Here is a 25,797-nt window from a genome sequence, read left to right as displayed (position 1 = left end):
AGCCAATCCAGTTCCCAGCTAGTTCCCTGATTCTCTGTATCATTTGTTAAACTATACATAAAGCTGCTTTATTCAGCATTGTTCTTCCATATCTCCCCTGTTTGGCCTTGCTTAGTTTCAGGCAGTCTGACTCTGCAACATACTGTTGCAGATTCTCAGCATAACTGCTGTGTGGGCCTCCAGGCGGGGGGGCCAAGGACACTTGGGCCTAGCACGCAGAGCTGCTGCGAGTGCCTCCAGGCAGGGGGGGGGGGGCAAGGACACCGGGGCCTAGTGCGAGGGGGCTTCATCGACACTCGTGGTCTTCCATCCCCTCGAGTTACCTAGTGGCCATGCCCCAGTGTTCCCAACAAGCCCAATAGCACCTTATTTCAATGTGACTAGTTTGGAATGTGAGGATGTGACCGTTCGCTTCCCAGCTTATGGCTGCCTCTGCTGCTTAGCCAAAGGCCTGAGCCTAAGCACAGGGCCACAAACTGTCACAGTAAGAGAAGGCCCTTACACCAGCATACAGTGATTTTGATTCTTTCTTTTACACCTCTATCACTAGCCAAGTGATAAGAATACACCTAAATTCTTAGAGTACAGGCCTTTGCAGACAGGCCTGAATATCTATATCCTAACAGACTGGAACCAGAGCTCGCAGCAAGCCAAGTTCTGTTAAGTATCCTCAGCACACGTTGGGTGGTTCAGTTGGTTCTGCATGAATGCTGTGCTCATGGCAGATCTTGCTCCCCGGCCTAGACATTTGACTTGAGTCCCCCACTCTGTTGATGTGACTGGGCTTTCTCCTTTCAGAAACCTGCAAATCCCTGAAATGCCGGACCAAGGAGTTATGCAAGACAGAGGATGGCCATGCGACATGTGTTCCCAACTACGTGGGAACTTGCTGGGGCTGGGGGGACCCACATTATCACACCTTTGATGGCCTGAAGTTTGACTTCCAGGGCACCTGCACCTACACCATTGCCAAGTATTGTGGCCATGACCCCTCCCTGGAGCCCTTTACCATTGATGAGAAGAATGATAACAGGGGGAGCCAGGCCATCTCCTTTCTACGTGTGACCAACATCTATGTCTATGGGTACAACATCTCCATCTACAAGAGGGAAGTTGGCAAAGTCCGGGTAAGTCTCCGATTTCAGGACTGCACCTTTTGGACTTATAACACACAGTGATTTGGCATAGTGTCTATCCCGCACAAATGGTATCCTAGAATCAGGGGATGTGAGAGAGAAGGACACAGGCAAATGGGAAGAAATGTGTTTTCAGGTGACGTTTCTAACCTTGACAAGGTGGGGCTGTTGTTTCAGGTGTTAGAAGATGCATGGGAGAAGGCTCTCCCTCCTATAGAAGGGACAGAGAAAGAAAGGAGTGTTCAATAGGTAGATACTGGAGGTGAAATCATGACTCCATTGATATCACTGGAGGTGGCATAGATCACACGTCTCAGCAGAGGACTGAATTCTACATTTAGTTATGGTGCATGTGTCACAGTGTAAATTCAGGACTATATGCTCCCCAATATGCACAGCAGAATGGCCTGTCAGAAGTTTGCACAGAGATCAAAGGGAGAATATAGTCTCCACACCTGGAATACTGTGTGCAGTTCAGAATGCCCCATCTCAAAGAGTTATATTAGAATTGGAAAAGGTACAGAGAAGGGCAACAAAAATTATTAGAAGTATGGAACAGCTTCCAAATGAGGAGCGATTAAAAAGACTGGGACTTTTCATCTTGGAAAAGAGACGACTAAGGGGCGATATGATGGAGGTCTATAAAATCATGACTGGTAGGGAGAAAGTGAATAAGGAAATGTTATTTATTCCTTCACATAACACAAGTACCAGAGGTCACTCAATGAAATTAATAGGCAGCAGGTTTAAAACAAACAAAAGGAAATACTTCTTCACACAGCACAGAGTCAACCTGTAGAACTAATTGCCAGAGGATGTTGTGATGGCCAAAAGTATAATGGGGTTCAAAAAAGAGATAGAAAAATTCCTGGAGTATAGGTCCATCAATGACTATTAGCCAAGATGATCAGGAATGCAACCCCATGCTCTGGGTATCCCTAGCCTCTGACTACCAGAAACTGGGAGTGGACAATGGGATGGATCGCTCAATGATTGCCCTTTTCTTTTCGTTCACTCTGAAGCACCTGGCATTGGCCACTGTGGGAAGACAGGATATCTGGCTAGATGGATCATTGATCTGACTGAGTATGTCTGTTCTGTTCTTAACCAGAGCTGGACAAAATTTTTCATCCAAAACATTTGTTTGGAGAAAAATGCATATTCTGTGCACTGAAACCTTTCATGAATTTGCATCTGTTTCGACGACTTATTTTGGCTGAGAAAAAGAAATCTAAAAAAACTGAAAGGTTTTGTTTCAACATTTCGAAATAAAATGTTTCAATTTTTTAATTTGAAATGACGTTTTGTTTCAAAGCTTCCTTTAATTTTATTTTTTTTTCAAATTTCAAATGTTTTAAAGAATGCTTGAAATTGGACTGAAACTGTTTCACCTGAAACAATTTTCTTTCCACTTTTCACCAAAAAAATTGATTTTTTTTCAGTTCCACTGAAACAATTTTTTCCCAATTTTTTCATAATTACTAATCTATTATTTGCACATCTCTAGAAGGAACTAAATTTTTATTTATGTATTTATTATTCATTTCCTTCTTGTTCCGTTCATTGTACAGTGAGAAAGTCTGCGCTATTTGAGGCTCAGATATATTTCTGCCCTTTTTTCCTCTATTTTCAGCATTTTCCTTTTTCTGATTCTCTTTTCCTGACCTGTCTGTGTGAATATCCTTCATCCTTTTCTTTGTATCTCATTCCCTGTAGCAACCCCTAATTCTCTACACAAGATGCTTCGGCCCCAGTCCTTGCCCAGTCCTTCTGCCTTTAATAATAACATCTTCTGCCAAGATGCTTCTGCCCCAGTCCTTCTGCCTTTAAAATGACCAGGGTGTGATGGGACGCTTATCCCACACATAGAATCATAGAACCATAGAGTTAGAAGGGACCTCAAGGGTCATCTAGTCTAACCCCCTGCCATGATGCAGGATTTGTTGTGTCTAAACCATCCCAGACAGAGGAAAACTTCTTATGAAGATGCTTCCACAACCTTTGCTAGATAGTCTGTTACATTGTCCTGCACTTCTTTTGGTTAGGGAGTTCTTCCTGATTTAAATTAAATCTGCTCTGCTGTAGTTTGAACCCATTGCCTCTTGTTCTGCCCTCTATGGCAAGAACAACTTTTCTCCATCTTTTTTATGGCAGCTTTTCAAGTATTTGAAGACCGCTATGATATCCCCCCTTATCTCCTCTTTTGCAAACTAAACATACCCAGTTCCTTCAGTCTTTGCTCATATGTAAGGCTGCGAATCATTCACGGAGGTCATGGAAGTCATGGCTTTCCATGACCTCCCTGAATTTTGCAGCACTAATGCAGCTGATCCCAGGACCACCCAGCCGCTGGGGAAGCCCTGGGACCAGCTGCACTGGGCGCTGCTCTGGCAGCCCCAGGCAGCTGGTCCCCAGGCCGCCCCTGCCCGGACCAGCAGCAGTGTGGCCACGGGCCATCCCTCACCTGGACCAGTGGTGGTGGCCGGGCGGCCCTGGGCTGCCCCCATCCTGGAGCGGCAGCGGGGCTATGGGCCGCCTCCCACCTGGACCAGCGGTGGCGGCAGCCCTGGACACCTTCCACCCAGAGAGGCAGCTCCCAGGGCCCCCTGCTGCCGTCCCCTCCAGCGTCAGAGGGCCCTGGGCCGCCCCTAGCTGCAGCAGGGCCTGGGCTGCCCCACCCCAGCCAAAAACAGTCTTCAGGAGCGTCCCCCTCCCAGCAGGTAAGATTTAGTCACAGGTATTTTTAGTAAAAGTCATGGACAGGTCAGGAGGCCGTGACTTTTTGTTTATTGCCCGTGACCTGTCCATGACTTTTACTAAAAATGCCTGAGACTAAAACGTAGCCTTACTCATATGACTTGCATTCCATCCCTTTGATTATCTTTGTCGCTCGCCTCTGGATCCTTTCCAGTTTCTCTACATCCTTCCTATACAGCGTGACCAAAATTGGATGCAGTACTCCAGCTGAGGCCTAACCAGCGCCAAGTAGAGCGATACTATCCCCGCCCGTGACTTGCATGCTATGCCTCTGTTACTGCAACCCAAAATTGCATTTGTACATGCCACGATTCACTGCTGCAAAAAAAGCAAACACTCTAGGATGTATTAGCAGAAGCATTGTAAGCAAGACACAAGAAGTAATTATTTGGCTCTGTCTACACAGGGAAGTTACTGCGCAGTAAAGCAGCTTTCTGCGATGTAACTCCCAAGCTGTACACACTGCCAAGCCACTTCGTGCGCAGAAACTCCTCAGCTGCAGCATTGCAAAAAAACCGCCTCGACGAGAGTCGTAAGCCTTAAAGCAAAGCAGCTCCAGCGCTGTATTGGCAGTGTAAACACATTACAGCGCAGAAAACAATCGATTGGCCTCTGGAAGTGTCCCATAATCCCTCAAGGGGCCGCTCTCCTCATTGATTTGAACTCGGCTGCCCTGGAGACATGCACCCCTCCCCTTACAAAGCTCCATTTCTGACAGCCCTTGCGTGCTGTGCTGAGCAAACCATTACTGTGGAATGCTCCTGCTGTTGAAGACAGAGGTGTATGTGTGTGTGTGTATGTGTGTGTGTGAGAGAGACAGACAGACAGACAGACAGATTGCTGTGCAGAGAGCTGGGGAGGGAGGCGGGGGCTGATGTCGGTGGTTTCCAGCTGCTGTCTGAACTTACAAGACAGCATGCTGACACACTTTCTGTCCCCCAAAACACACTGTCCCCCCTCCACACACACACACACACACACACTCCCTGTCACACACTCTGCCCTGCCCCCCTTCAGTTGAAAAGCCGCTAGGCTAGTAGGATGCCCATGGAACAATGGGATTGGGAAACCTGCATCATGTGACGCTGTGCCAGCTGCATGAGGCATTGCAAACCCTTCCCAAAGCACCCTCCGGCCAGTTGCACAGTGGGATACAGAGCTGCTAATGTGGATGCACTCCAACGTCACAAAGAGCACAGTGTGGACACGCAACAGTGGTTTAATTCCAGCACTTTAATAAAAGTGGTATAACTTGTTGCGCAGAAACGTGCCAGTGTGGACATTCCCTTACACTCTACTCCACACTGATTAGGCCTCAACTGGAGTATTGTGTCCAGTTCTGGGCACCACATTTCAGGAAAGATGTGGACAAATTGGAGAAAGTCCAGAGAAGAGCAACAAACATGATTAAAGGTCTAGAAAACATGACCTGTGAGGGAAGATTAAAAAAATTGGATTTGTTTAGTCTGGAGAAGAGAAGAGTTGGGGGCAGTGGCCGGGGCAGCATGGTAACTGTTTTCAAGTACATAAAAGGTTGTTAGAAGAAGGAGGGAGATAAATTGTTCTCATCAACATCTGAAGACAGGACAAGAAGCAATGGGTTTAAACAAGGGTGGTTTAGGTTGGACATTAGGAAAAACTTCCTAACTGTCAGGGTGGTTAAATACCGGAATAAATTGCCTAGGGAGGTTGTGAAATCTCCGTCATTAGAGATTTTTAAGAGCAGGTTAAACAAACACCTCTCAGGGATGGTCTAGATAATACTTAGTCCTCCCATGAATGCAGGGGATCACATTAGATGACCTTCGAGGTCCCTTCTAGTCCTATGATTCTATAATACTATGTAGGGGAAGCACTTTTGCCCACAGGGCTTAAATAGCTAGTGTTGTCTCAAGTGTTATCCATGGACTTGACAGTTGATGCTCTGATCCGTTTAGTAGGGGCAGTGTAGTTTACACCATTGGGGGTCATCTTTTCAGGCTCTCTGCAGACTTAGGCAGATGTTGCTGAACTACTCACACTTGGGGCACATTTGGAAGGTTTTCCTTGCAGCCATAAAGGCCAAAAAAATATTTTAAACAAACAAACAATTCAATAAATAAATAAAATTAAATTAAATTGAAAGCTTAGATTCTGGAGATTCCCAATGTGTCATACAAATATATCAGATGGGTTGCATATTAGACACCTCTAGATAATCAGATATTGTAGGTAGATCCTGTGGGTGGGTAAATAATAGAGCTAGGTAATGTGGACAGAGAGATCGGTGGGTGGGTCGGTTGACTGATGGATGGATGGATGGTTAGATTCTTTAGGTGACTAGTCATATAGCTAGGTAGTGTGGATGGGTAGATAGAGAATTCTGCAGACAGACAGATACTGTAGGTAGATATTGTAGTAGATAAGTGCTCTATATAGAATTCTAAAAATGTAGGGCCAGAAGGCACCTCCAGAGGTCATCTAAGTCCATCTCCCTGGGCTGAGGCAATATTAAGTATAGCGAGACCATCCTTGACAAGTGTTTGTCGAACCTGTTCTTAATATATTCAGGCCAACTCGCATTGATTTTACTGGTTCTTTCTGAGTAAGGAATGGGTAAAAAGTGATGGCTATCAGTCAGGATGAACAGGGATGGTGTCCCTAGCCTCTGTTTGCCAGAAGCTGGGAATGGGCGACAGGGGCGACAGACTTGATGATTCCCTGTTCTGTTCATTCCCGCTGGGGCACCTGGCATTGGCCACTGTCAGAAGACAGGATACTGGGCTAGATGGACCTTTGGTCTGACCCAGTATGGCCATTCTTATGTTCTTATGATGAAGGATGTGGTCCCCCGTATTGTACAAGCCACTGGTTAGAGTGACAATGAGATACAGTCAAAACGGGTGGTGAGGCGACATATGCAATAAGAACAAGTTAGGATGAAAGAGCAATAACACCCCATCCTGTCCTTGTTCCTAGCTAAACGGCGTGATCACCAATCTCCCAGTGACACTGTCAGATGGTAAAATCAGAGTGCACCAGAGCGGCTTCCGCGCCGTCCTGCAGACGGACTTCGGTCTCCGGGTGGCATACAACTGGGACTGGCATCTGGTGATCACCCTCCCCAGCAGTTATTATGGGGCCACGTGTGGCCTATGTGGGAACTTCAACCAGAACCCTGAAGATGAAATAAACTCAGCCAGCGGCACCAGAGTCTCCTCCATCGTGGGCTGGGCTGCCAGTTGGAAAGTCCAAGACCTGGATCCCTTTTGCTGGGATTCCTGTCAAGAGAACTGCCTGACATGTGATGAGAGTACAAGGGAGCTGTACGGGGGCGACAGTCACTGTGGGTTGATCAGCAAAGCACCGGGAGGGCCCTTCAGAGAGTGTCACTCCAGAGTGAACTCCACTGAGTTCTTTGATAGCTGCATCTATGACGTGTGTCTGAACAGGGGCGCTACAAAAATCTTGTGCCAGGCGCTGGAGGCCTACGCAGCAACCTGCAGAGACCACGGGGTCACCGTCTATGACTGGAGGATGCCATCTGGCTGTGGTGAGTCTGACAGTCCTTACTGTCACGGGCATAATGGGGCTAGTCAGTAGAGAGGCCTGGATGTTTTTCATTCCACCAGAGTTTTGAGGAAAAATGCCATTCTTGTCACATTCCGAATGTTTAGAAAAAAGTTCAGATTTTGAAAAAATGTAATTTCAAAAAGTGAGACAAAGCGTGTCAACAACATTTCAGGATGGAGCATTTTGATTTTTCATTTTGAAACGACTTTTGACAACAAAATTAATTATTTTTAGATATATAAAACATTTTTTAAGTTTTATAAGGTTGAAATCAGACGTTAGTGTTTTGATTTTATCAAAATAAAACACGTTGATTGACCTCCAACAATGTCTGGGACAGGAATTTCATTTCTGTTCCCTTTTGGAACAGAAGAAAATCCAAAATCTTGGTATTTCCAATGAAATGGTAAACCTGGTTTCAGCTCAGTTCCAGTAGCCCATCTGTTCACTCTGTCGGTGGAGGGGATGGTGAATGACCTGAGCATAGAGTTGTGAATGACTGGTTTTCTTGGGCATAGGGATCAACACTGACTCTGAGCACCATCTATTGAGCTCCCTACTCTGCTCCTTGCAGTACAACACCCCCTAGTGTCACCCTTGGGAATTGGGGTCAGCACTGATTCCAAGGATGAGCATCCACTACTAAGCCTTCCACCCCACTCCCTGAAGCACAGTGCCCCCTAGTGCAACACTGGAGCATTGGAGTCAGCATGGACTCAAGTGGAGAGCACATCCTAATCAGACCCGACTCCTTTGTTTGCAGAACAGTGCCCCCTCGCTCCACACTGTGCCATTAAGGTCAGCACTAACTCAAGGGAGAGTACTCTTACTGAGCACTCCCTGCAGACCCTAAGTGTTCTTTATACCCAAGAGCTGACCCTGATGATTCACTCATGGCTTGTGAGATTTGGCTGCAGACATATATGGCCTTTTGGTTTCTGAATGCAGAAGTTAATTCCACCTCACTTATGGCTGTTTCATGCTGGGTGGACAATGCACTGCGTGTAAGAATTTTTCTGTAGCTCTCACTGCGTTTAGGCAGGTTGTTTCATTCATTTCCTGTATTTTTAAATCTCCCCTTTTCAAACTTGTCCCAGCCCTGCCCTGCCCTGAGAACAGCCACTACGAGGCCTGTGGGAACGCCTGTCCCTCCAGCTGCTCTGACCGAACTGCCCCCTCCTCCTGCCGGGAGCCCTGCGTGGAGACCTGCCAGTGTAATGACGGTTACGTCCTCAGTGCTGACAAGTGCGTCCCCCTGGGGAGCTGTGGCTGTGACTACAACGGCCACTACTACAAACCCAGTGAGGAGTTCTGGGACGACGAGAACTGCCACTCTCGGTGCAGTTGTGACTCCAGCCTGGGCACAGTGGTTTGCAGAAAGACCAGTTGCAAGGCCAAAGAAAGATGCTCCGTGGTCAATGGGGTCCGTGGCTGCCATACGATCAGCTACTCCACCTGCATAGGTACTGGAGACCCTCACTACACCACCTTTGATGGGAAAAAGTATGATTTCATGGGCTCCTGCATCTACCAGTTTGCGGCTCTCTGCTCCGAGGACCCCACACTCACCCCGTTCAATGTCAAAGTGGAGAACAACAACCGAGGCAGTAAGGCCGTGTCCTTCACCAAAAGGGTGACCTTAGAGGTCTACAACGTGACCATCAGTCTGAGCCAGGAGTATCCACGCAAGATCCAGGTCGGGACACAGGATCACTGGGGAACGCAGGAAGTCATTTCAATGATCTCTTGTCTGGGCTCTTTGTTGTCTTCTTAGCTCTGGGAGGGAGCTGGGGTCTAGTGGTTGGAGTAGGGGGTGGGAACCAGGACTCCTGGATTTCATCCCTGGCTCTGTGAGGGAAGTGGGGTCCAGTGGTTGGTGCGGGGGGTTGGGAGCCAGGACTCCGAGGTTCTATCACAGCTGTGGGGACTAGAAGGTTAGAGCAGAAGGTGCTAAGAACTAGAGCTCCAGCATTCTGCTCCTGGGAAGTAGGGGAAGAGGTTTGAGCTGGGATTCAGACAGTTAGGATTTTATTCTTCTCTCTGCCCCTGACTGGCTTAATAACCTAGGACAAGTCGCTTCCTATCTTTGTACCTCTGTGAGCAGGTCTACACTTAAAACACTGCACTGATGGAGCTGCACCTCTGTAGCGCTTCGTGAAGACGCTAGTACGTTGATGGGAGAGCTTCTCCTGTCGGCGTAGTTAATCTACCACCGCAAGAGGCAGTGGCTATGTTGACAGGAGAAGTCCTCCCATTGCCAGAGCAATGTCTACACCGGGGGTTAGGTCAGTGTAACTGCGTTGCTCAGGGGGTGGATTTTTCACACACCGGAGCGACGTAGTTATACCGATGTAAGATTATAGGGTAGACCTGGCCTATTTCCCCAACTCTAAAGGGGGTAATAAGACCTTTTCACTTCACAGGGCTGTTGTGAGTAGAGCTAGGCAAATAACTGGTTCTTTGACACACTTCAAGTTCCGTAAATATTGACAAAAATTCTGTTCAACCTGAAACAAAACTTTTTGTTTTGTTTCCGGGCAACAAAAAGCCAAGGAAATGATGGGCTAGGTTCATGCAGTCGCCAGCGGTGATAATGACTCCCTTTAGCACTCACCTGGAATGTGGAAGACCTGGATTCCATTCCTCCTTCTGCCTGATGGGGAGAAGGAATTCGAATTTGCTGGAGAGTCCCCTAGCTACTGGACTATAGGATATTCTGGGGCAGGGCTATGCTTAAAATTTTGATCAATCTAAACTATATCTTTCAGGGGAGTGAAAAATCCACCCTCTTCCTTCCCCCCCCCCCCCCCAGCACTGTAGTTAAGCCAACCTAACCCTTGGTGTAGACACAGCTAGGCTGACAAGAAGAATTCTTCCATCAATGTAGCTACTGCTGCCGAGGGAGGTGGATTACCTACCTCCAATGGAAAAACCCCTTCCATCAACGTAGGACATGTTTCGACCTTGACACAACAACGGCACATAGCATCCGTAGTGTAGATATGTCCTCAGTCTCTCCTCTTGAAGCTATTCCACTTTGTATGAAATACTTGACTAGTCCGTGGCCCAGAGAGCAAGAATAAGAATGATTCTATTCCCGGCTGTTAAGCACTCAGCTGGGGCAGGGGGAGACCCACATTCAAATTCCTGCTCCATTGACTAGTTAGTTATACAAAGTAGAACAGCTTCAGCAGGAGAGACTGAGAATACCTTTTCCCTAGAGTGGCCTAGTAGGTGCTAAATGTGAGACCAAAATTCAATCCTGCTCTGTATCAGGCAGTTGGGGAATTGAACCCTGGTCTGCCACATCCTGGGTGAGTGCCCTAAAGACTGGGCTAACGGTTATAAAGGAAACTGCTCGTGCACATACAGTGCCTTGTGCATCCAGCCTGAATTTTTTTTTCCACCACAGCTATCCCTCCAATTTTTATCAAATATGGAAATAGTTTCTGGTCAACGAAAGCTGCATTTATGAGCAAGTACATTATTTGTGTGAGATTTTTCACCCAGCTCTAGTCTTTAATGCTTCAACTGCATTGCACTCCTTGGATAGAAGGAGCTTTAGAAAAGGAAAGGGCAATAGTAAGGGGCAATGGGATGACATATTAATGCACTGGGTTACCCTCCACCCAATTCAGAAATAGAAATTCTGGAGCCAGACCATCCATGGCAGCTCCGTGGAAATGGAATTATTTCATGTTGAGTGCACTGCGTGAAATCCTTGACAGTCTCTCCTGTATGTTTTCCAGGTCAATGGTGTCTTTGTGGACCTGCCCTTTTCCCACCAGCACAAGTTCAAGGCCTACATCAGTGGAGTCCACGGCTTTATCCAGACTGATTTCGACCTGAGAGTGAGCTTTGACTGGTACAGCTACGCCAGGGTCATTCTACCCAATACGTACGCCAACACCGTCTGCGGCCTCTGTGGCAATGCCAATCAGGACCCCAGCGATGATCTGACCATGAAGGATGGAACTCAGACATCTGATGAGATTCAGTTTGCAGAGAGCTGGAAGGTGGGGGAGGTCCCAGGGTGCTCGTCTAGCTGCACCGGGGACTGCTCAGTCTGCAGTGAGGCTCAGAAACAAACCTACAAGGGAGACCAATACTGCGGGATCCTCACCCGAGGGGACGCGCCATTCAGGCAGTGCCACGGGGCCATCGACCCAGCTCCCTTCTTCGACGATTGTCTCTATGACACGTGCCAGTACAAGGGTCACCAGGACACTCTGTGCAGCGCCATCAGCGCCTATGTCACATCCTGCCAGGCCAGGGGCATCCGGATAGGGCAGTGGAGATCGGCCTCATTCTGCCGTGAGTGTTGCCTGCGGGACTCTGCTTTAGGGACTGGCGACTGCCCATGTGCACCAACTCCCTCTGCAGGGTGGGGTCAGAATTGTTCACCCACCCAGTTCTGAGTTTTAATTTACAGTGCGACATCTTTGTTACAGATTCTAGACCTAGACATTTCCACCATGCAATTAAAATTGTAGTCCCTGAAATATTTTTTTCATTCTGTGTCATGTTATTTAATGTCTAGATGTCCTGTAAACTTTCTCTCAGAGCTCATCTTTTCTGTTCCTGGTGTTTCCATGGCTTGTCTACACTTACAGAGCTGCAGCTTCACAGATGCAGCTGTGCCACTGTAACGCTTAGTGAAGACGCTACCTATTCTGATAGGAGAGCTTCTCCCATTGGCGTAGTTCGTCCACCTCCTTAATAGATGGTAGCTATGGCAACGGGAGAAGCCCTCCTGTCGCCATAGCACTGTCTACACCCAGGAGTTCCATCAGTATAACTGTGTGGGTGTGGATTTTCCACAACCCTGAGCGATGTACTTACACTGACATAAGTCTGTAGTGTAGACCAAGCCGTACACTTTGCCTTTCCAGAGTAAATTGAATTAATACTTTGGCATTTAGAGAAGTAGAAACATTTTACACCATTCATTAAGTCTTGTAATCACTTCGAGGTAGGTAAGTATTGTTATCCCCATTCGATTGGTTGGGAAAATTAGGAAAAGAGCTGTCAAATTATTTGGCCAAAGGTGTCCTCCATAAATAAGTAGCAGAGCTAGGAAAAGAACCCAGGAGTTCTGAGCCCCCCTGCTTGCAACATAAAGCAGGAATGCCGACTCCTGCTATTCTAGTCAAGAGGTGACCCTTCATCCCACAGATGGGAATAGAACCCAAGAGTCCTGATGGCCACTCCCCCAATTTAATCGCTAGACTATACTTTTCCCAGAGATGAAGCGAGGACCAGGAGTCCTGATTCCCAGTCCCCTGCTCTAACCATATCCGAACGGATGTGAAAAGAACATTGACCAGATGATCTGTTAGTTCAACCACATTTCTCCTCACACACAAATTCAAATTCTCTCTGATCTTTTTTCTTCAGGACCCACCTGCCCCCTTAACTCTCACTATGAACTCTGTGGAATCAGCTGCCCTTCCAACTGCAACGACCTGTGGGCTCTAGATCAGTGTGAGAAGCCCTGTGCTGAAGGGTGTTTCTGTGACGCTGGATTCACCCTGAGTGGTGAGAAGTGCATCCCCGTCGCACAGTGCGGCTGTGTGCACAAGGCCGTGTATTACAGGAAGGGAGAGGAGTTCTACCCCAGCGCCTCCTGTCAGGAGCGCTGCTTATGCAAAGACAATGGGGTCGTTGAGTGCCAGGAGGCCTCCTGTGGAGCCAATGAGGAGTGCCGGGTGGAGAACGGAGTCCTGGGCTGCCACGCCACGGGATATGGAACATGCGTCGCATCTGGTGGACCTCACTACATCTCCTTTGATGGACGGGCCTTTGACTTCCAGGGCTCCTGTACTTACACCTTGGCCAAGGTTTGCAGCAGAGACTCTGGACTGGGGAACTTCTCTGTGGTGGTGGAGAATGAGAGCCCTGGTGGTGGCCACATGGCTGTGACGAGGACAGTGGTGGTGTCGCTGCATGGTTACACCATCGCCATGGAGAGGGGGAGGAAGTGGAAGATTGCGGTAAGTCAGTGGCGGATTAATGATTTTGCCACCCCAGGCCCTGAAATAATTGCCCCCCCAAGCAGCTCCTGGCCCCCCCGCCGCAGCTCACCTCCACTCCGACTCCACCTCCTCCCCTGACTGCACCGCCGGGTCCTGCTTCTCCCCGCTCCCTGCCAGTGTGTGTCCGCGAAACAGCTTCACAAAGGAGGGGGGAAGAGAGGGGAACGCGGTGCGCTCAGGAGACGATGCGGGGTCGGGGCGGGGATTTGGGGAAGGGGACCAATTGGGGGCAGGGAGGGGGTGGGGAATGGGGGCGGGGAAGGGGTGGAGTTGGAGCAGGGCCGGGGCGGAGGGCGCAAACTGGAGCCAGGGGAAGCAGCCTCTGGCTGCTTTTATAAATTTGCCGCCCTAGGCCTCAGCCTTGTCGGCCTAGGCGTTAATATGCCGCTGCGGTAAGTCCCTCCTTGTGATTAGTCTGACATAGCACTGATGGGGTGTGTGTGTGGGTGTGTGTGAAACACCAGGACACTGCTGAGTCTCCACCAGTGACGGGTGAATTTCTCTCTCATTGGCACAGGTGGGTGATGAGCTCTTCACCCTCCCACTGGCTACAGACGATGGAAAGCTTTGGATCAACCAAGAGGGGAACAGCATCATTGTCCAATCAGCCTCTGGCCTCCAAGTCTTTTATGACACTGCCTCCTACCTCCTAGTGTCCGTCCCCAGCACCTACAAGGGACATGTGTGCGGCTTGTGTGGCAACTTTAACGATGACAAGAACGATGATCTCCTGCTGCCCGGTGTGAAGAGTACCCAGAATGTGGATGAGTTTGTTACCTCCTGGAAGGTGCCTGTTGATGCTGCCACATGCTCCGATGGCTGTGGTGAGAAGTGCCCCGTCTGTGATGCAGCCCAGACAGCGCTGTACCAGACTGAGAGCTCCTGTGGGCTGATCACAGCCACCTCGGGTCCCTTCAGACACTGTCACTCAATAATCAGTCCTGTTGAGTACTTCAACCACTGTCTCTATGACTTGTGTGCCACCAACGGAAGGGGAGAGACCCTCTGCCAGAGTCTGCAGGCCTATGTGGCTGCATGCCAAGCAGCTGGGGCCAAGATGGAGACCTGGAGAACGGCCTCCTTCTGCCGTAAGTCTACAGGACAATCTACAATCTGTACTTCATTAACCCATAGCTGCTGTAGTTTTTGTGCTATTCAACCTCCACAATACCCCTCAGACTTCTAGGCTAAGTAGGAGCTTCTGTTTATTTAGGTGGGAGACCTCAGCTTATCTTGGCTTTCTGTCTGTGATGGTCCCAATTTTTCTTCTGTCCCTCCAGCCCTCGCCTGCCCGGGGAACAGCCACTATGAGCTGTGTACCAGATCCTGCAATTTCACCTGTGCCAGCTTGTTTGCCCCTGCCCAATGCACCGGGAAGTGCTTTGAAGGCTGCTGGTGTGATCCAGAATACGTGTCTGACGGGGAGGCATGTGTCTCCATGGACAGGTGTGGGTGTGTGCACAACGGACGCTACATCAAGGTGGGTGCTGGGTTATTGGTCCCTCCGTTCTCCCCGATTCTGCCATTCTCCTCTGGCAATGGGATTCCCAATGCGGGTTAGAGTGACTGTAGAGTGGCATGTCCTGTATCCTACTATGCAGATATACCTAAAACCTAGAGCCAAATCCTGCCCTCAGGGTCACTCATGTGGCTTCCACTGCAGTCAATGGCAGCTGTGCATACAAAATGTGGGGTCCATCATTTCTATTTCAGGGATCATAGAATCATAGAAGATCAGGCTTGGAAGAGACCTCAGGAGGTCATCTAGTCCAACTCCCTACTCAAAGCAGGACCAATCCCCAACTAAATCATCCCAGTCAGGGCTTTGTCAAGCAGCGCCTTTACAACCTCTAAGGAAGGAGATTCCACCACCTCCCTAGGTAACCCATTCCAGGGCTTCACCACCCTCCTAGTGAAATAGTTTTTCCTAATATCCAACCTAAACCTCCCCCACTGCAATTTGAGACCATTGCTCCTTATTCTGTCATCTGCCACCACTGAAAACAGGGATGGTCTTCTATATTCCAGAACAGGCCTTTGGAATAACCAAAGCAAAGGCTGCTCCCAGAAGATCCTTTCCCAGTTTTACACTGAGCTCAGAGCATCCCATAGGGGTGTCAGGTCTTTGGGAGTTTCATTGGTTCTGTGTAATTGCCCATGCAGGGCAGACTTGATCAACTATGCTCACAGTTTATGGACCTCACTAAGCAGCCTCGGTGGCTTGATATAAAGAATTTACCAGTAACCTGGGATTTAACATGACTGCCAGGAGGTTCTGAGCATGGGCTCAAATCAGACAGGTATCCAGATAGGCAAGTATTGAGATGAAGCTTCTTTGCAGGAGATTGTAAAACAGAGCTGGAAGGAAATACCACGAGGGAATGAAACTGTTCAGCAGGTTGGAGTCTGAACAAGTGTAAAGTGGGGAAGTGTCTAGGGAATGCGAGATGGGGCCTTTCCCCTCCAGGGGATCTAACTCTGATCCAGACTCAGGCTAGGGGGACTGGCTGGCTTAGGGGGACAGGGGATGGGACACCGGGCCTCGCTCTTCTAGGGGTGCCAGCTCTGAGCCAGCCCCAGGTCAGAGGGACTGCCTGGCTTAGTGGGTTGGGGAAATGGGACACAAGGCCTTTCTCCTCTTGGGGCCTCTGACTCTGATCCAGCCCAGGGTGGGGGGATTGGTTGGCTTAGGTGGCTGGGCAATGCGAGATGGGGCCTTTCCCCTCCAGGGGATCAGCTCCGATCCAGCCTTAGTTCAGGGGGGCAGCGAGTGGAATATGAGGCTCTTCCCTCCAGTCTGGCTCCTGGGAAACAAGAGCATTGACTGTGTGTAAAGAAGAGTGTTGGTGGGACTTGGCCTAATTTCTGGTTGGCAAATCTGCCTTTCACATGAAAATCAACACTGCAGCCGCCCCCCTTGTTGTCAGACCTTAGGCAGGGGATGTTGGTAGGTGTTGGGTCTTGATGTTATTAGACCTCAGTGTGGAGACTGGTCAATCCCGCACCTTGCTTTCTTTCTCTCTGCTGTATCCACCTGCTCTTTCTCTCTGTCATCAGCCTTGCTAAGCTATTGCTTCTGAAAGGTCCTTGACACCTTCTCTCTATTGATCCTCTCACAGCAGGGCTTTCCCATAGCTCTATATATTGCTGCTCCCAGTCCCTCCTGCCGAGGAGTGAGTCCCTTTGCATTCACTTAACAAAGTTGTTTGTCTGGGTATTTCCCTGCAGGCCAGGGAGAGCTTTGTCTCCAGCAACTGCTCTGAGAAATGCACCTGCCACGCTTCAGGCGAGGTCATCTGTGAGGAAACAAACTGTACCGAAGAGGAGAAATGCATGCTCAGGAATGGGGTGCGCAGCTGTGTGGAGCAGATGGGCCGGTGCACGCTGGCCCCAGGAATATGGTTCACGTCCTTTGATGGTGTCACGAGGGAAGTCCTCCTTGATGGGGCCTATGAGGTGACTTCCCTCTGCGAAGGGGTAAACCTCCCCTGGTTCCGGATGGTGGTCAGTGTGTTCAGAGAAGGTGGCTTGGCCGTTCCTGAAGACATCTCTGTTTTCTTCGACGAGGGTCTTATCCATGTCAATAAGAAAAAGGAGATTTGGGTAAGAGCAGGCTGGGTTAGCACACCCTAAGCCAAGGGGGAGGGGGTGAGTCACTATTAAGATCCCTGCTTTATTGAAGGGAAGTGATCTGCCCAAAGTCATATGGTGAGTCAGTGGCTGAGCTGGGAATAGAGTGCAGGACTCCTATTAGGACCCTGCTCTAACCACTAGACCCAGGGATAGAACCCAGGAGTCCTGGCTTCCAGCTCACCCTATTAGACCCTACTTCTCTCTCAGAGCCACAGATAGAACCCAGGAGTCCTGGCTCCCAGCCCCCCACTCCAACCCACTAGACCCTATTCTCTTCCATGAGCAAGAACCCAGGAGTCTTGACTCCCATCTCACTCCTGCTCTAATCCCACTAGACCCCACTCCCCTCCCAGGGGTGGGACTAGAACCCATGAGTTCTGAATCTTAGCCCACTCATCTAACCAGTGAATTAAGCACCACATGGAGCTGGGAATCCCTAACCTCCTCCTCTAATGGTGAGCTTACGCTGTTACCAATAGCAAGGCTGTTCCTGACATGCCAGCAGTCTCACCTGCAGTAGTTGTAGGAAGCTGTGGTGAGCAAAAGACCTTCACCAGGGTATTTAACCACGCAACCACTGGGAAGAATGTTGACAGAGGAGACCACTCACCTTCGTAAAATGTGTGAGATCTGTGGATCAGGACGATGGTGATTTGAGTAGATCTAGTCCTGATCCCAGCCAGAAACAAGGATGAAAAATGCATATCTGTGCTATGGGCAGGATTTTTGATAAATCGTTTTTGGACAAAAAATGCCTGTTCGTTGAACCCAAAACTTTTTGTGATAGAGGCTTGCGTTTGACGAAGCTCCCAAGTGGAAAAAAACTCTGAAAAAGGAGTTCCAAAATGCTCAAAATTAAACATTTCCATATTTTCAAAATGAAAAATTCTGGTTTTCCATTTCAGAATAACTTTGTGTTTCAAATTTTAAATGAATTAGTCTAAAAATAAAGTTAAAAGGAAAAAAGTCAAATAGAAATGACCCAACTGTACTGAAACCAAACATTTCAGTTGACCCAAAACAAACAAACAAACAAAAATTCAGATTTTTGGTTTGCGAAAATTTGAAGACTTTCCATACTGATTCAGGATGAGAAAAAATTTCAAACTCTCAAAAACTTGTGGCAATACTGGAAAACCATTCCACCCCCGTCCAGCTCTAATCTGTGTATTTACAGACCTTAAAACAAACGTGGTTTGAGTTTGGTTCTAAAGACTGAAGAAATATGTTCCAAGGGAGCTTTATATTCTCTATACCAGTTATTATTATTATTTCTATTAAAGTACGGGGGTGGAAAACTAGGACTCAGGACACCCAAGTGTGGCAGCACAATGGGCCCCACTGTGATCAGGGCCCCATTATGCCAGGCCTTGCACAGACGCACAGTGAGAAACAGTCCCTGCCCCAGCTGAGATCAGGGCCCCATTGTTCTGGGCACTGCCCAGACACACAGCGAGAGGCAGTCCCTGCCCATCTGAGATCAGGGTTTCTATCACACAGAACATACAACTAAAGAGACACAAAGGGAGATAGAAGATACATGGACCAATGTCACACAGGAGGTCAGTAGCAGACCCATGGACAGAACCCAGGTTTCATAGAATCATAGAATATCAGGGTTGGAAGGGACCCCAGAAGGTCATCTAGTCCAACCCCCTGCTCAAAGCAGGACCAATTCCCAGTTAAATCATCCCAGCCAGGGCTTTGTCAAGCCTGACCTTAAAAACCTCTAAGGAAGGAGATTCTACCACCTCCCTAGGTAACGCATTCCAGTGTTTCACCACCCTCTTAGTGAAAAAGTTTTTCCTAATATCCAATCTAAACCTCCCCCACTGCAACTTGAGACCATTACTCCTCGTTCTGTCATCTGCTACCATTGAGAACAGTCTAGAGCCATCCTCTTTGGAACCCCCTTTCAGGTAGTTGAAAGCAGCTATCAAATCCCCCCTCATTCTTCTCTTCTGCAGGCTAAACAATCCCAGCTCCCTCAGCCTCTCCTCATAACTCATGTGTTCCAGTCCCCTAATCATTTTTGTTGCCCTTCGCTGGACTCTCTCCAATTTATCCACATCCTTCTTGAAGTGTGGGGCCCAAAACTGGACACAGTACTCCAGATGAGGCCTCACCAATGTCGAATAGAGGGGAACGATCACGTCCCTCGATCTGCTCGCTATGCCCCTACTTATACATCCCAAAATGCCATTGGCCTTCTTGGCAACAAGGGCACACTGCTGACTCATATCCAGCTTCTCGTCCACTGTCACCCCTAGGTCCTTTTCCGCAGAACTGCTGCCTAGCCATTCGGTCCCTAGTCTGTAGCTGTGCATTGGGTTCTTCCGTCCTAAGTGCAGGACCCTGCACTTATCCTTATTGAACCTCATCAGATTCCTTTTGGCCCAATCTTCCAATTGGTCTAGGTCCTTCTGTATCCTATCCCTCCCCTCCAGCGTATCTACCACTCCTCCCAGTTTAGTATCATCCGCAAATTTGCTGAGAGTGCAATCCACACCATCCTCCAGATCATTTATGAAGATATTGAATAAAACCGGCCCCAGGACCGACCCTTGGGGCACTCCACTTGATACCGGCTGCCAACTAGACATGGAGCCATTGATCACTACCCGTTGAGCCCGACAATTTAGCCAGCTTTCTACCCACCTTATAGTGCATTCATCCAGCCCATACTTCCTTAACTTGCTGACAAGAATACTATGGGAGACCGTGTCAAAAGCTTTGCTAAAGTCAAGAAACAATACATCCACTGCTTTCCCTTCATCCACAGAACCAGTAATCTCATCATAAAAGGCGATTAGATTAGTCAGGCATGACCTTCCCTTGGTGAATCCATGCTGGCTGTTCCTGATCACTTTCCTCTCATGCAAGTGCTTCAGGATTGATTCTTTGAGGACCTGCTCCATGATTTTTCCAGGGACTGAGGTGAGGCTGACTGGCCTGTAGTTCCCAGGATCTTCCTTCTTCCCTTTTTTAAAGATTGGCACTACATTAGCCTTTTTCCAGTCATCCGGGACTTCCCCGGTTCGCCACGAGTTTTCAAAGATAATGGCCAGTGGCTCTGCAATCACAGCCGCCAATTCCTTCAGCACTCTCGGATGCAACTCGTCCGGCCCCATGGACTTGTGCACGTCCAGCTTTTCTAAATAGTCCCTAACCGCCTCTATCTCCACAGAGGGCTGGCCATCTCTTCCGCATTTTGTGATGCCCAGCGCAGCAGTCTGGGAGCTGACCTTGTTAGTGAAAACAGAGGCAAAAAAAGCATTGAGTACATTAGCTTTTTCCACATCCTCTGTCACTAGGTTGCCTCCCTCATTCAGTAAGGGGCCCACACATTCCTTGGCTTTCTTCTTGTTGCCAACATACCTGAAGAAACCCTTCTTGTTACTCTTGACATCTCTGGCTAGCTGCAGCTCCAGGTGCGATTTGGCCCTCCTGATAACATTCCTACATGCCCGAGCAATATTTTTATACTCTTCCCTGGTCATATGTCCAACCTTCCACTTCTTGTAAGCTTCTTTTTTTATGTTTAAGATCCGCTAGGATTTCACCATTAAGCCAAGTTGGTCGCCTGCCATATTTACTATTCTTTCGACTCATCGGGATGGTTTGTCCCTGTAACCTCAACAGGGATTCCTTGAAATACAGCCAGCTCTCCTGGACTCCTTTCCCCTTCAAGTTAGTCCCCCAGGGGATCCTGGCCATCCGTTCCCTGAGGGAGTCGAAGTCTGCTTTCCTGAAGTCCAGGGTCCGTATCCTGCTGCTTACCTTTGTTCCCTGCGTCAGGATCCTGAACTCAACCAACTCATGGTCACTGCCTCCCAGATTCCCATCCACTTTTGCTTCCCCCACTAATTCTACCCGGTTTGTGAGCAGCAGGTCAAGAAAAGCACCCCCCCTAGTTGGCTCCTCTAGCACTTGCGCCAGGAAATTGTCCCCTACGCTTTCCAAAAACTTCCTGGATTGTCTATGCACCGCTGTATTGCTCTCCCAGCAGATATCAGGAAAATTAAAGTCACCCATGAGAATCAGGGCATGCGATCTAGTAGCTTCCATGAGCTGCCGGAAGAAAGCCTCATCCACCTCATCCCCCTGGTCCGGTGGTCTATAGCAGACTCCCACCACTACATCACTCTTGTTGCACACACTTCTAAACTTAATCCAGAGACACTCAGGTTTTTCTGCAGTTTCGTACCGGAGCTCTGAGCAGTCATACTGCTCCCTTACATACAGTGCTACTTCCCCACCTTTTCTGCCCTGCCTGTCCTTCCTGAACAGTTTATAACCATCCATGACAGTACTCCAGTCATATGAGTTATCCCACCAAGTCTCTGTTATTCCGATCACGTCATAGTTCCTTGACATCACCAGGACCTCCAGTTCTCCCTGCTTGTTTCCAAGGCTTTGTGCATTTGTATATAAGCACTTGAGATAACCTGTTGATCACCCCTCATTGCCAGTATGAGGCACGAGCCCTCCCCTCACAGACATTCCTGCCTGTGCTTCCTCCCGGTATCCCGCTTTCCCACTTACCTCAGGTTTCCTGAGTACCAGTCGAATACTTGTTCTGGGCTGGATCTCCCTGCCTCAGTTGACTGGTGACCCCCATTTATTGCCCTTCACAGTCAATATGATTAGATCTGACCCACATTTCTTTTGGCTGAAAATGAAGCATTAGGCTGTAAGCTCGTTGGGGGAAAGACTGTGCTTTTGGTCTGTGTTTGTACAGCACTTGGCACAAAGAGGTCCCGAACCACCCCGGGGATTCCTGGGTGCTGTTGCAATCAAAATAAATCCACTAATTACGGAAATGTGAGCTAACGAAGACCATGTTAGTGTCAGAAAAAAAGGAGAACTGACTCCCTTAGTCACCCCATGCAATGAGGAGAAGAAGAACTGGAAAGTGATAGGCTCATCTCCCAGAGTGGAGGGGCAGATCCTGCTCTCAGTTACATGAGTCTCAGTCCAGAGTTACTCCCCTGACTGCAATGGATTTACTCAGGTTTTACACTTGTTTGAGAGCAAGATCTGACCTAGCGTCTCCAGACCCCATTGCCTTGTACTGGGGTCCATAGACTAGCTCTGTCTCACTCCCTCCCATGCTGCCCAGCTTTTCTCTGACCTCCTTGTCTGTGTCTTCCAGGTGAAAGGACAACAAAGGCAGCTCCCAGTGAAGGTATCCGAAACCTTGTCTGTAAGTGAGTCTCAGGGCACCATCATGATTGTCCAGGGCTCTAGAATAAAGATTCTGTTCAGCCTGAGTGGGGAGGTGACAGTGACAGTCAGCGAGAGCCTGGCTAACAATCTGTGTGCACCTTGCGGGAACTTCAACGGCGACATCTCCGATGAGCTGCGGCTGCCCAGCGGGCAGGTCGTGGGGAACATCACGGACGTGTTTGAAGCTTGGAGGGCGTGAAACCTCTCAAGAAGGTAAGGAGCTCTTCAAAGGGCTGCTCCTTCTAAGACAGCATGGCCATTCACTCTCCACAGGTGTGATCCTCTGGTTGGCCTGGTTCATAGATTCCATAAGTTCCAAGGCCAAGAGGGGCCATTGTGATCATCGAGTCCTGCCCTATGTGTAGCACAGGCCAGAGACCTTCCTCAAAAGAATTCCTGTTAAAGCAGATTTTTTAGAAAAGCATCCAGGCTTGATTACAGAATGTTCAGTGCTGGAGGATCCACCATTGGTTTTTGGATGAAAAAAATCAAAAATGTTCAAGGAAAGCTAATGCTTTTCCTTGACAGTGATCATTTAAAGTGAAAACCCGGTTGGTTGTCTGTTGGCATGTCAGCTTTGAAGGCAAAATTTCAACCAGCCCTACAAAATTGCAGTTCCTCCTGTTGGCCCTGTAGATCCAGTGCGGCAGTGGAAGAGTGAGATGGTCCTGTTCTTGTTCCAACCACTTATGCCTGTGCAACCCCCCTGTACCCAATAGGGTTGAACAGATTCTCCGAGATGAAGCCAGCCTTGATGAACCTGTACTGCTGGTGTAACCCACACACTTCCTCGGTGTGGTGTTCTGTTCCATCTAGTGGCACCGAGACCACTTAGGGAGAGATTAATGAGCCTGCTCTACAGCCTTAGCTGAGGGCCATATGGCTTTTAGCTCATGCAGTAGAAGCTCACGCACCAAGCTCCAGAGATCCTAGGTTCAATACTGCCCACTGATGACAGGGGTCTGTCGGTGTTACGCTGGCATTGGTGCCCAAGAAGGAAAGACCCCAGCTTGACTCTCAGGGTATGTCTACACTGCAGTCAGGCGTGACTGCAGCTCGTTTACGTGTACCTGAGCTGGCTTGGATCGACCTAGCTTGCTAAAAAGAGCAGTGACTGTAAAAGTCGCCTGGACTACCTGCTCAAGCACCTGTCTAGGGTCAGAGACAGGCTAATGGTCAGGCAGCTAGCCGGTGCCACCACCCCGATCAAAGCTAGCTCAGATAGCCCTAGCCATGCTGGAGGCACCTCTCCCGATTGCAGTGTAGATGTACCCTTGGATCCCAGAAGGAACTTTCAGGGCTGGCAGCTAGGAACCCCCCGCCCCCGCCTAGCATTTGTGATACGGAAACCACTGGCCATGGCTACCTGAAGTACCACTTTTGTTGGAGTAAAGACAATGGCTCTGCTTCTGTTCTGTGCCACCTTTGCTCTGTTTCTGCTTCAGCCCCTGGCATATATTAGAGAAGCCATGGGCTGCTTTAGTTTATAACAAGGCTGCTTCACAACCTATATCTGCCCAGTATTGCTGCAGGGCTGCAGACTGTGAAGACTACCCCTCTCACCGTATCCCTGGCATGACCCATACACTGGGGCTTATGAGGTGGACAGCACAGGTCTGCCCCTGCCAGCCCTAAACTGCTCCTTCCCTGGGGTGATTCTTCTTGTGTCACCTTTATGGCCCCAGAGCGAGGTGCGGGGCTGGGGCAGACGCTCTCAGTCATTGTAAGGACTCTGGGGTTCTCGATTATCCCAGTGTCACATGGAGTTCACTGGATTTCATTCCAGTTTGCTGGAGGGAGCCTCATAAAATATTTTGAGGTGGTTGGATGAAAAGTAGTGTCAATCTCGATCTGCTCTGTGACCCAGCAGGAGGGACTAATTTTTGTCTTTCTCTTTATCTCCTAGCGATGTTTAAAAGCCACCTGAGCTGCAATGGACCCCCGTCCCCTTTCCCTTCCCTGCGTTGGACTGGGCTGGCTGGTTACTCAGTAACAGGTCATAGCTTAGCACACAAACATGTGTTCCTTTACATAGGGCGCTCCCTGCAGCACGGATGAGTTCAGTGGCGCCTGGTGCATGACAGAAAAATCTCATCTGGACTTGTCAATAGAGAAGTTTGCAAAGGAGTGTCTGAAGCAGCAGGCTCTGGCATGCCTCGGGAAATGGCTTTCGCATCCCACTTGGATCTGACTGTGCTAAGGACCCTTCACAACACTCTTTAAGGCCTCTTTATGCTGCCAAAGTGGAATAAAGGAGCCTCAGCATAATGCGACTCAGGCTATTTGTCTCTCTTCTCAGCACTAGAGTGGTGTAAAGAGGGCTGGGTAATTGGGAATTCAGGCCTAGGCCTAGTGCTGATACACTTCAGGGACTATGGGCAAAAGTGCCTAACCACAATCTCCCTCTACGTCAGCACTGTGTGATAGGCGATGCCTTTCCTAACCTGCTCTTCCCCCGAGATCCACATGCGGGTCATGCCCACAAATCATCCCCATCACCTCTGGGTTTCCTCACCAGAGAATTAACAACACAGTCACAGAAAGGTCATCCCGCACCTTCTGATCGCTCATAGGGAGGCCAACTGGGTGCTCGTTTACACTGGCATAATTCCAGGGTCATTCCTGATTTACACAGTGGTGAGGAGTGGAGAATCAGGCCAATTTTCCCCATGAAGGAAGATACCAGGAAGTCTTAGCTGTTACCCAGCAAAGAAGTAGCCAGTTCACAAATTCAGCTCAATCTCTTGTCCAAGGTGGTATCAGCTTGTTGAGCTATTGTTCATGTTTAGGGTTAATCTCCTGCTACATCTCCTTCAAAGGTGCTGTCAAGGTTCCTCCCCCACTCTGAACTCTAGGGTACAGATGTGGGGACCTGCATGAAAACTTCCTTAGCTTACTTTCACCAGCTTAGGTTAAAACTTCCCCAAGGTACAAATTAATTTTATCCTTTGTCCCTGGATCTCCACTGCCACCACCAAACTCTAACTGGGTTTACTGGGAAACGTAGTTTGGACACGTCTTTCCCCCAAAAAACCTCCCAACCCTTGCACCCCACTTCCTGGGAAAGGTTTGATAAAAATCCTCACCAATTTGCATAGGTGACCACAGACCCAAACCCTTGGATCTGAGAACAATGAAAAAGCATTCAGTTTTCTTACAAGAAGACTTTTAATAGAAGTAAAGAAATCCCCTCTGTAAAATCAGGATGGTAGATACCTTACAGGGTAATTAGATTCAAAACATAGAGAATCTCTCTACGCAAAACCTTAAGTTACAAAAAAGACAAGCTATTACCAGCAGGAGAGTGGGTTTGTGTGTGTGTTGGGGGGGGGGGGTGAGAAAACCTAGATTTGTGCTGGAAATGGCCCAACTTGATTATCATACACATTGTAAGGAGAGTGATCACTTTAGATAAGCTATTGCCAGCAGGAGAGTGGAGTGGGGGGAGGTATTTT

At 48.7% G+C, this 25,797-nt stretch overlaps 1 protein-coding gene across 1 annotated transcript in view; it reads left to right on the top strand.

The window, feature by feature from the left end:
• Positions 1-24,547, top strand: part of LOC311512419 (IgGFc-binding protein-like) — a gene marked incomplete at its 5' end in the record, with an annotated part of 58,674 nt that extends 34,127 nt beyond the window's left edge. Inside the window, 10 exons of the mRNA XM_084613632.1 lie at positions 799-1,127; positions 6,852-7,425; positions 8,543-9,141; positions 11,195-11,759; positions 12,843-13,438; positions 13,998-14,568; positions 14,761-14,960; positions 16,709-17,083; positions 22,269-22,555; positions 24,249-24,547. Coding sequence (XP_084469758.1) covers positions 799-1,127; positions 6,852-7,425; positions 8,543-9,141; positions 11,195-11,759; positions 12,843-13,438; positions 13,998-14,568; positions 14,761-14,960; positions 16,709-17,083; positions 22,269-22,541 — 4,082 coding nt within the window. The 3' untranslated portion in view covers positions 22,542-22,555; positions 24,249-24,547. The remainder of the gene's footprint in view (positions 1-798; positions 1,128-6,851; positions 7,426-8,542; positions 9,142-11,194; positions 11,760-12,842; positions 13,439-13,997; positions 14,569-14,760; positions 14,961-16,708; positions 17,084-22,268; positions 22,556-24,248) is intronic.
• Positions 24,548-25,797: the final 1,250 nt, after the last annotated feature.

Source organism: Lepidochelys olivacea (assembly GCF_965140295.1).
Source record: "Lepidochelys olivacea isolate rLepOli2 genome assembly, chromosome: 24".
NCBI lineage: Eukaryota > Metazoa > Chordata > Testudines > Cheloniidae > Lepidochelys > Lepidochelys olivacea.
This window is presented reverse-complemented; position numbering and strand designations above follow the sequence as displayed.